The sequence below is a fragment of the Bubalus kerabau genome, chromosome 1 (genome assembly GCF_029407905.1).
Source record: "Bubalus kerabau isolate K-KA32 ecotype Philippines breed swamp buffalo chromosome 1, PCC_UOA_SB_1v2, whole genome shotgun sequence".
NCBI classification, from domain to species: domain Eukaryota; kingdom Metazoa; phylum Chordata; class Mammalia; order Artiodactyla; family Bovidae; genus Bubalus; species Bubalus kerabau.
Genome location: NC_073624.1, coordinates 183,913,536 through 183,924,635, shown reverse-complemented (window position 1 = coordinate 183,924,635; position 11,100 = coordinate 183,913,536). Strand labels below are relative to the sequence as shown.

Below are 11,100 nucleotides of genomic sequence, written 5' to 3'. Positions count from 1 at the left end.
GAACAAGACTTGGCTGCAGTGTTCTTGCCAGAACAGTCACTTTTATTGACAGGAAGGGGCCTGGCCCCTCAGCCCAGCGGGGAGTGGGCTGGGTGTGAGGTCTGGTTACAGAACTCGGGGAGCGGAGTCTGTAAGACCACCTGGCCCTCCTGCTCTTTGTGCAGGGGCCCCACACGGGGCCAAGGGATGGCCCAGCTCAAGCCTGCATGGGAGCCTCCTGGAACAAAGGGTGGTCTGGGCACCAGAGTCAATAAATTATGGTCAGAAAAAAAATCACAGTGCCTGGTGATTGGGGCTCAGGGACACCAGCCAAGACAGTCCTGCCCCCAAGAGGGCAGCCGGACGGGCGGGAGGGGTCTCCCACGAAGCTCAGAAGAAAGGCCGGGCAGGAGCCGATGGAGGTGGTCGCCTGGGCACAAGAGAAAAAATCAGAAAGCAAAGTTTAACTGTGACCCGGGCTAAGCCAGAAGGCCTGTGCCCCCAAGAGGGTGAAGGGGGAAGCCCTCAGGACTGTGGGGGTGAGGAGGAGCCTGACCGAGGCACAGTATAAGGTGGGCGGCCAGGATACCCTTTCCCTTCAGTAACTCGCACACCTGTCCCAGGTCCCCATCCTGGCCTGTTATCAGCACTGTTACCAGCCAAGCATCTTATGTGTGGGGATGGGGTGTGTGTGTGCAGGGTAAGTCGCTTCAGTCATGCCTGACTCTTTGCAACCCTATGGAATGTAGCCTGCCAGGCTCCTCTGTCCATGGGATTCTCCAGGCAAGGATACTGGAGTGGGTTGCCATGCCCTCCTCCAGGGGACCTTCCTGACCCAGGATGGAACCGGTCTCTCTTATGTCTCTGGCATTAGCAGGCAGGTTCTTGGCCACCAGTGCCACCTGGGAACCACGAGGGGATGGGGGGAGGGGGAACATTTGCTTCTGCTCCTGAGGTGTTTAGGAAAGTAAAAGCTCTCCCCTCTAGTAGAAGTGAACCCTCCCACCTGAGAGCAGAGGCCCTGTGAGTGAGGTATGGGGGGGGGCCCGTGGTGGGAGGGACAGGGGCAAGGCCACCCCCCCAAGCCTGAACGGCAACACAAAAGGCCCACACACGAGCCACCAGAAGCGTCTTCCCTTTATTGTAGTTTATTAATAGGGTACAGAGTGCAGGCACTTACAGTGGTCAAACCGAGCGAGCGAGAAGCTTTGCTCATGGAGAGGCCGCCCGGAGCCTGACCCGTGGGGGAGGCCCGGGTGGGGACCCAGAGGCCCTCCCAAGCTTCCCCATCCCATTCAGCCCCGAACCCCGGCTGCCCTGGGGACCCAGGAAGAGAAGGGGGGCGCCCAGGGAGGGGAGAGGTTGGCCAGGGCTGAGTGTTCCAGACCTGGTGAAGGCACCTCTGGCAGCCGAGGCTGGGCCGTGCAGTTAATGCGGCCGAGGAAGGAATATGTACAACTTGGGCAGGCGGGCAGGTAGTGCTGGGCCCGCGGGGCCTGGGAGCCACTGGGAGCCCCAGCTGCTGAGAAGCAGAGCAAGGCCTACAGGGTATGGACACTGCAGTGCCGTTTCTTAGGCCTGGTCCACTCAGGCTTTCCTGGCCAGAGACCCCCTGGGTGAACCCCGCCCCCCACACCAGCCTGGCTCCCTTGTTCAAGATGGCACTCAAGATGCAGCTCTCTCCTCTGGTACCTGAGACCCCATCTCCCAAAGTGCAACACCCCAGCACCCCTCATTCTGGGGCTCCAGGGGCCCTCCTTTCAGTGCTGTGTCCAGCCGGGGATGGGGGCCAGGGTTAGGGAAGAGCCAGGGGCTGCCCGCAGGGAGCCTGGTCCCGCCTGGGGACGGGAGGGCCAGGGGCGGCAGGTGGGCTTAGACCACCGAAGCTCCTGCACCGAGGGTCCTGCTTGAGGACTCCCAAGAACATGACCCCCAACCCCTGCAGCCTAGTCGAGCAGAGATGGCTCGGCTGGGCGGATAATGGTGGGCCGGCTGGGCGCAGCAGGGGGTCTTCTGCTGCAAAGAGAATAAAGACAGGAGGGGGAGAGGGCAGTGAGGCTGGAAGCCGGGCAAGGCCGAGGACCCAGGCCCCACCTCACCCACCCCTTGTAAATATTGCCCATGTTCCATAGTAAAGTTATAGACTTTAAAGAAGAGCATGGTGAATGCTCTTCCAAGCCCATCACAACAGCTGGCTGAGTTCTTGGCTGGGGTGGTGCGAAGCCCTGACCTCGACGAGTACAGGTAGGCCAGCACCCATCTGGGTGCTACACAGTGGCTGCTTTGATGCTGGGAAGGAATGAGCCAACCGGGGCATTAGCACCTGCGCCCACTCTGGACCACAGGTTGCTCATGGGAGAAAAGGGGAAGAAAGAGCCTGGCAGCCAGGGAGGGGCAAGCCAGGGCAGGGGATGGGCAGCGCCTGATGTGCGTGTCCTCAGAAGGGAAACTGGTCAAAACCAGAAGGGGTCCCATGGGAGGGACCCGAGCTACAAGGGGGCCCACGTGCTCATGTAGAGGATGGGCGTGGGAGCTTGGGAGTCGCCTGGACTCCATTGCTCTGTGAATTAGGCCTCTCGGGGCCTCAGTTTCCCCGTGAGCCCCACGGGGATGCTGGTAACTCCTTTGCTCCCTGCAGGGCACAGGCGGGTGTCTCTAGGTGGCAGGTGGCAAGGGGGTCTAGCCTTACCTGGGCACTCCAGGGGGAATGCCGGGTGGAATCCGAGCCGGCCGAGAGGGGATCTGAGGTGGGGCCGAGAAGGGGTCGTTGTTGGCAAACACGCCGGGGTGGGGGCCGGGCCGGGACGGGATTGGGGGCGCTGAGAAGGAAGCTGGCCCCACCGGCACAGGAATCAGGGGTGGCCCCGGGGTGGGACCCCTCACTGCTGGGGGCCGGCCTGGGGGGTGCACGCTGGATATGGGCCGGCGCTGCGGAGTGGGGCTGTGGAGAGAGAAGGGGGGTGAGGTGAACTGGTGGGCGGGTGCACTGGCCACATGGGTGTGGGCGCAGAAGCCCAAGGTGGGGCCAGGGCACTGGCCAGAGGGCGGCCTCCTCTGTAACACAGGCTGGCACCAGCTACCACCCAGCCAGATGCAGTGAGTAGCTGGTCCTGGGCAGGTCAGCACAGATGCTCTGGGCCCCTCTGTGCCCCTCCAGGACCTGAGCCAGGGCCCAGCACCTGTCCTCAGTCAACAGGGCTCCTGCTTCCCTCTAGTCTCACTCCTTCCGGCATCTCCCTCTCACTGGCCCCATTCCAGCCTCCCCATGACGCCAATCCACCCTTTGAAGCCCAAAATCCTTCCAGAGCCCAGCATGCCTCCAGAGGTTGTAAGGTCCATGGGCCCCTGTCCCACGCACCCACAGGCTCCCCTCTGGGTGCTGCATCTCAGGCTGGAGGCTGGGTCTGCTCTCCAAAGAACCTCAAGGCTCCCTGAGGGCTTGGAAAGACCGGCACCTTCTGACACATCTCTGGGCCACCCTCTCTCCTGGCACCACCTGCCCTGTTACTGGTCAGGTGTCCCTGCCCGATGCTCTGACGTGCCCATGTCAGGGCCTCACTGCACCTCAGCTCTAAGTGGTCAGGGCAGGGGATGCCGGTTACACCCTCCACGTGTCCCTCTAGGTCCTCTCCCACCAGCCGTTCCCAGCTTGCTCTGTGCTTTAGGAGGCTCACCTGTATGGCCAGGGTTGCCCAGGTCCCTTGCCCTCTCTGGTTTGTGTTTGGCCTTAACCAACAGAAGGCATCAGGAGACAGGCAGGCCATTAACCCTTCTCTCCCCCGTCCCTTCAGGCCTAGGCAGGGGTGGCAGTCCCACACTATGGCCAGCCCTGGGTGCTGTACCATCTGTGGGCAGGGGCCCTACACCCTGGCCACCCATGGTTGTGCCCTGATGGACACATGGGGGTGGGGGTGGGTAGAGCTGGGAACCCACAGGCAGTACCCTCTGCAGCCTGTGGGCAATCCAGCCTCACGGACCTGTGGCTGCTGGTGTTCTGGATCCAGGTGTCGTCAACAGGTGGGGGCACGGGAGTGGACACAGTGCTGGTGCTGATGTCCCCAATGATGTTGAGCGCCTCCTTGAGCGCGTGGTACATGCGCAGCATGTCATCCCGCCGCTGGGCCTGGTCAGCTGACTCTTCCATGAGGCTGCTCTGGTCCGCCGACGAGTACAGGTAGGCCAGCAGCTCATGGTGGATGAAGGCCTTCGTCTGGGGACAAGGGTTGGAGAGGTCAGAGGTTCCCACCACACCGGCCAAGAACTCAGCCAGTGGCTGTGATGGGCTTGGTTCACCATGCTCTTCTTTAAAGTCTTTAACTTTACTACGGAACATGGGCAATATTTACAAGGAGGTGAGCTTTCTACTCAGTGGGCTCCTGGGTCTCTCAGGGTTCTTTCAATCATGAGATTCTTGTGAAACTTATTCCTAGAAATTCCTAGAATCTTATCTTTAATAGCTATCTTTTCTCCCATTATATCTTGAAACTGACTTTTGTTTAAAAACTACTAGTTTCTGTTCATTAACCTAATACTTTGTTCCTTCCTGAATACTCCTACAAGATATGGTAGTTTTTCAATTACTTTTCTTGGAGTTTCTAGGTACACAAGTTCATGTTTACATAGGGACAATTTTTCCCATTCGTTTTCAACATTCATACCTTTAAATTATTTTTCTTATCTAAATGCATTGGCTAGTAACTCTACAGGAAGGTTAAATAAAAGTGGAAATGGCCAACTTGTTGTTGATTTTGGAGGGGATGCTTCCAGAGCTTCCCCATTAAGGGCAAGAGTGGCTTTGAGACAGAAATATCGATTCAATGGATATATGAGATCTCGTAACCAAAGTCTCCTTCTACAATTGTCTTGTTAAGAATAGATGTCCACTAATTATTAGAGAACTGCAAATCAAAATTACAATGAAGTACACCTCACACCAGTCAGAATGGCCACCATCAAAACATGTACAAATAATAAATGTTGGAGAGGGTTTGTAAGAAACGAATCCTCCTATATTGTTGGTGGGAATGTAAATTGGTGCAGCCACTATGGAAAACAGTATGGAGATTCTTTTAAAAACTAAAAACAGAACTACCATATGATCCAGCAATCCCACTCCTGGGCATATATCCAGAGAAAACTATAATTCAAAAAGATACATGCACCCTCAATGTCCACTGAAGCACTATTTACAATAGCTAAGACATGGAAGCAACCTAAATGTCCATCAACAGATGAATGAATAATGATGTGGCGCGCGCGCACACACACACACACACACACACACAGAAGAATATTACTCAGTGATAAAAAAGAATGATATAATGCCGACTAGAGATCTCTTCAAGAAAATTAGAGATACCAAGGGAAAATTTCAGGCAAAGATGGGATCGATAAAGGACAGAAATGGTATGGACCTAACAGAAGCAGAAGATATTAAGAAGAGGTGGCAAGAATACACAGATGAACTGTACAAAAAAGATTTTCATGACCCAGATAATCACGATGGTGTGCTCACTCACCTAGAGCCAGACATCCTGGAATGTGAAGTCAAGTGGGCCTTAGAAAGCATCACTATGAACAAAGCTAGTGGAGGTGATGGAATTCCAGTGGAGCTATTTCAAATCCTGAAAGATGATGCTGCGAAAGTGCTGCACTCAATATGCCAGCAAATTTGGAAAACTCAGCAGTGGCCACAGGACTGGAAAAGGTCAGTTTTCATTCCAATCCCAAAGAAAGGCGATGCCAAAGAATGCTCAAACTACCGCATAACTGCACTCATCTCACATGCTAGTAAAGTAATGCTCAAAATTCTCCAAGCCAGGCTTCAGCAATATGTGAACCGTGAACTTCCAGATGTTCAAGCTGGTTTTAGAAAAGGCAGAGGAACCAGAGATCAAATTGCCAACATCCACTGGATCATCGAAAAAGCAAGAGAGTTCCAGAAAAATGTATATTTCTGCTTTATTGACTATGCCAAAGCCTTTGACTTTGTGGATCACATAAACTGTGGAAAATTCTGAAAGAGATGGGAATACCAGACCACCTGACCTTCCTCTTGAGAAACCTGTATGCAGGTTAGGAAGCAACAGTTAGAACTGGACACGGAACAACAAACAGACTGGTTCCAAATAGGAAAAGGAGTTCGTCAAGGCTGTATATTGTCACCCTGCTTATTTAACTTCTATGCAGAGTACATCATGAGAAATGCTGGGCTGGAAGAAGCACAAGCTGGAATCAAGATTCCTGGGAGAAATATCAATAACCTCAGATATGCAGATGACACCACCCTGATGGCAGAAAGTGAAGAGGAACTAAAAAGCCTCTTGATGAAAGTGAAAGCGGAGAGTGAAAAAGTTGGCTTAAAGCTCAACATTCAGAAAACGAAGATCATGGCATCTGGTCCCATCGCTTCATGGGAAATAGATGGGGAAACAGTGGAAACAGTGTCAGACTTTATTTTTTTGGGCTCCAAAATCACTGCAGATGGTGACTGCAGCTATGAAATTAAAAGACGCTTACTCCTTGGAAGGAAAGTTATGACCAACCTAGATAGCATATTCAAAAGCAGAGACATTACTCTGCCAACAAAGGTCCGTCTAGTCAAGGCTATGGTTTTTCCAGTGGTCATGTATGGATGTGAGAGTTGGACTGTGAAGAAAGCTGAGTGACATAAGAATTGATGCTTTTGAACTGTGGTGTTGGAGAAGACTCTTGAGAGTCCCTTGGACTGCAAGGAGATCCAACCAGTCCATTCTAAAGGAGATCAGTCCTGGGTGTCCTTTGGAAGGAATGATGCTAAAGCTGAAACTCCAGTACTCTGGCCACCACATGCAAAGGGTTGACTCATTAGAAAAAACTCGAATGCTGGGAGGGATTGGGGGCAGGAGGAGAAGGGGACGACAGAGGATGAGATGGCTGGATGGCATCACCGACTCGATGGATGTGAGTTTGAGTGAACTCCGGGAGTTGGTGATGAACAGGGAGGCCTGGTGCTGCGATTCATGAGGTCGCAAAGAGTCGGACACGGCTGAGCGACTGAACTGATTGCCATTTGCGGCAACATGGATGGACCTAGATATCATCATATTAAGTAAGACAGAGAGTAAGACACTTATATGTGGAATCTAAAATACGATATAAATGGACTCATTTACAAAACAGAAACAGGCTTATGGTTACCAAACAGACATTGGTGGTTGTGGTGGTGGATAAATTAGGTGGATAAAGTAGGAGTTTGGGATTAGCCAATATAAACTACTATATATAAAATAGATAAACAACAATGCTCTACTGTATATACCATAGGGAACTATATTCAATATCCTATAATAAACTGTAATGGGAAAGAACATGAAAAAGAATATATATATAGATGGATTTTCTCAAATGAACTTTCAACACACGCAAAGTTGACAGCGCTGGATAGTTTTGCATTTGCAAACCATGTAAATGCATTAGCTATTCAAACATTTAAATTTTGAAAAACGAGTAAAGGAAAACGGAGAAGGCAATGGCACCCCACTCCAGTACTCTTGCCTGGAAAATCCCATGGACGGAGGAGCCTGGTAGGCTGCAGTCCATGGGGTCGCTGAGGGTCGGACACGACTGAGCGACTTCACTTTCACTTTTCACTTTCATGCATTGGAGAAGGAAATGGCAACCCACTCCAGTGTTCTTGCCTGGAGAATCCCAGGGACGGCGGAGCCTGGTGGGCTGCCGTCTATGGGGTCACGCAGAGTTGGACACGACTGAAGCGACTTAGCAGCAGCAGCAGTAGCAGTAAAGGAAAAAAAGTATCACTTAAAAATACAGTGAAAAATCTCCTTTGTCCACTCTGGTCTCTTTAGGCCTCCTGAGTTCCCCTTCCAGGGTCACTAGGTTCCTGTACAAACTTCCAGATTCCTAGGCATATTATATATAGAGAAGATTTCCCATCTGTTTTTACACAAATAGAGCCTTCTTGATCATCCTGTTATACTCTATACCTTTTCTGCTTTAATAAAGTTAGTACAGACCTGGAGAAAGTTTTCATCCTTTTGTTTTTGGGTATTTTTTTGCAATAAAATGGATATTTACTTAATGAATTCTAAGAAATGGATAGAGATTTCTATGTCTTGGCCACTATTCTGAAAAGAATAACCATGCATGTGCTCCATTTGCATGCTGGCAAATGTCTCTGTGGGGAGAAATTCCTGTAAGTGGAACTGCTGGATCAAGGCATACATGCATTTAAAATTGCATAGCTGCAGCACCCTATAGATTGCCAATCCCATCCATATGTGAGAATGTACCAGGACACCCATGAGGAGGAGACTGGGAAGAACAGAGTGAAAGGGAAGGGACACGAGATTTTTTGCTTTAGGCACTGTCCTACTGTGAGCTCTTATAGTCACAAGACAAACTGAACCTGGGCTACACATACAGCTAAGTGCCTAGTGCTGAGCCCAGGGCCTGAGCTGTCCCAGCAGCCTGCAGCAGGAGACATTAGCGTAGCCATATTTCACTCAAGAGATGCCAGAGGCCCTGAGAGGCTTGGGAGCCCTAGGGTAGCAGGGTGAAGGCAGGCGGGCCACAGGCCATTAGAGGCCACGGTGGGGACAGACTTAGCCGGGGTTTGAATCCTACCTCTCACTCTTCTGAGTGACTTGAAACAGGTTTCTTAACCTCTCTGGGCCTCTGTTTTCCTGTCTCTAAAATGGGGATGACAGCAGTCCCTTCTCTAGCGTTACTATAAAGCTACAAAACTTCAGAGAAAGTACACACGTGTGTGGTAGCTTCAGTGACCCAACTGAGGGGATGTAGGCCAGGTGGCCTGTACCTTCCCATTTCCCAAGATGAGCTAGGGGGTCCCGATTGTGATGTTTGAATCAGGTGGTGAGACTCTTAATTTTTATCCTTTCCTTTATTTTGGCCATGAAGCATGCGAGATCCTAGTCCCCCAACCGGGAATCGAACCTGTGCCACTGCAGTGGAAGCACAGAGTCCTGATCACTGGACTGCCAGGAAGTCCCTGACTTTTACTTTGGTACAGAGTGTGTTCAGGCCACATCTGGCTGCAGGGTGGGACGGGCCCTGGAGGGGCGGGCACTCACGTTGTTGATCATGAGGTGCATGATGGTCTTTGGCATGAGGTCACGGATGGACTTGTTGATTATGGCCACGTACGAGTCCACCAGGTTGCGAATGGTCTCCACCTGCCGCTCCAACTGCGGGTCCATGGAGAAAGTGTTCTCCTGGGCTCCATCCTCGTTTTCTGCCTGCAAGGAGGGAGAAGCGGTGAGGTAGAAACCGTGGTCTGAGGCGAGCCTGGGGAGCCCCCCTCCTCTGGGAATTGCTTGCCCTCTCCCACCCGCAGCTGACTCCCTGGGGCTGGCCCCTGATGGCTGCGTTGGCACTGTGCGGCCCTGCCTGCCCTGGCCTGAGCTGCTTGGACCTGGGGTGACTGCGGCCCAAGGTGGGCTAGAGACGCTCAGCTGGGAATCGGACAACACATTAATCAACACATTAATCTGGGGCCACGTTCACTCTGCCTCAGGACAGGAAGAGGAGAGAGAATAAAGCAGACAGGATCCCAGCCCATGTGTATCCCTGTCCTTGACTTCAGTTGGAGAATCTAGGTGCTGATGACGGCACCCCCCCCAACCCCCTTTCTGCTTTGTTTGTTCAAGACAGCATGGGAGGTCTTCCCTGGTGGTCCAGGGGCTAAGATTCTATGCTCCTAATACAGGCGGTTTGGATTCACTCCCTGGTCAGGGAACTAGATTCCATGTGCTGCAACTAAGACTCGGCACAGCCAAATAAATAAATAAAAATTAAAAAAACAGAGAGCGAGGGGGTATGGGCTACATGCCTTCAGAGAGTTCTGGCAAACAGCCTGAAACAACCGAGCCCGTGAGATGCTGGCTGCCCTTCTTCTCTCGGGAGGGAGGGGACAGCTCAGGGTGCTCTCACCTGGTCCTTCTCTGGATAGACCCCAGCTCGGAGGAATGAGGCCTTCCAGCTGTCCACGTCCTCCTGGGAGTCACAGGCCAGCTCGATCTGCCGCAGGTCCTTGTAGACATTCCTGCGGGGCGAGGGAGGGAGGGAAAGGCCCGTGGCTAACCCTGCCCGGGGCCCAGCGGGTACAAGGAGCTGGCATGCAGGCTCTGGGGTTGGCCTGACTGACGGGGATTCACCCCTGACCCGGGCACTCACGACCAGAGGCCCCAGGATGGCAGCGGCCTCTACACCACGTTGGCCTGATGGAGGCTTCATGAGTTCATGCCTGCGACACCCAAAACCGTGACGAGAGCAGGGTGTGTGCTCCGTGAGAGCCTGCATCTAGCAGCATCCCTGGTGTTCTGTCTGTGAGCTCAGCTACTCCCCTCCTGATGCTCTCCTGGGGGGGCAGTGACCCATGACACTCTCCGCCAGTTGGGGAGCTCCCATCAAAGTGTTTCTAGAGAGGTGACTCAGTGCGTGTGTCAGTCGCTCAGTCGTGTCCATGGAATTCTCTGGGCAAGAATACTGAAGTGGGTTGCCATTCCCTCCTCCAGGGGATCTTCCCAACACAGGGATTGAACCTGGGTCCCTTGCATTGCAGGTGGATTTACCTTCTGAGCCACCAGGGAAGCCCTGGTAGAAAGACTATAGCATGTCCAGAAGAATGTTCTGTGATAGTGGAAACGTTTTCTGCCTGTGCTGCCCGACACAGTAGCCGTGAGTCACAGGTAGTTTTTTTCTGAGCACAAGATATGGGCCAGGGTGACCAAGAAAGTGATCTTAAGACTTTTTCCACTGATTTATATTTAAATAGTCACATGTAGGCAGTGGCTACTACACTGCACTCAGAAGGTCTAGCATGCGCCCAGATTCTTAGAAAGGAGGTAGAGCTGGCCAGGGACAGGACCAAGACTCCCAGTGAAGGCTTGTGAACTGCTGGGCACACGTGGGTCTGTGAGCAGAAGGTGCAGAGCCACAAGGCTGGGAGATGAGGGAAAACAGATGGGCACGAACCAGCATTTAAGGACAGTGTTCTGTCTATATAGGGGCCAGGATCCATGCTACATGCCTGTCACCCTGTCCCACAAAGCAGGTGTGGCTGAGACGGCCAAGCTGTCCCAAAGTCTTCCAGTGAGGTTT

General features: G+C 52.6%; 1 protein-coding gene across 12 annotated transcripts in view; it reads right to left on the bottom strand.

The window, feature by feature from the left end:
* Positions 1-21: 21 nt before the first annotated feature.
* Positions 22-11,100, bottom strand: part of DNM2 (dynamin 2) — an 89,410-nt gene continuing 78,331 nt past the window's right edge. For 7 of the 12 annotated variants that reach the window (XM_055544733.1, XM_055544743.1, XM_055544778.1 and 4 more), the window contains 5 exons: positions 9,931-10,042; positions 9,072-9,236; positions 3,957-4,189; positions 2,669-2,920; positions 1,097-1,995 (listed from right to left, as the gene is read on the bottom strand). In XM_055544733.1, the coding sequence (XP_055400708.1) occupies positions 1,926-1,995; positions 2,669-2,920; positions 3,957-4,189; positions 9,072-9,236; positions 9,931-10,042 (832 nt within the window). In that variant the 3' untranslated portion in view covers positions 1,097-1,925. Of the gene's footprint in view, positions 410-1,096; positions 1,996-2,668; positions 2,921-3,956; positions 4,190-9,071; positions 9,237-9,930; positions 10,043-11,100 lie in introns of those variants that run through there. The other 5 variants (XM_055544753.1, XM_055544795.1, XM_055544804.1 and 2 more) reach the window with 2 other exon arrangements.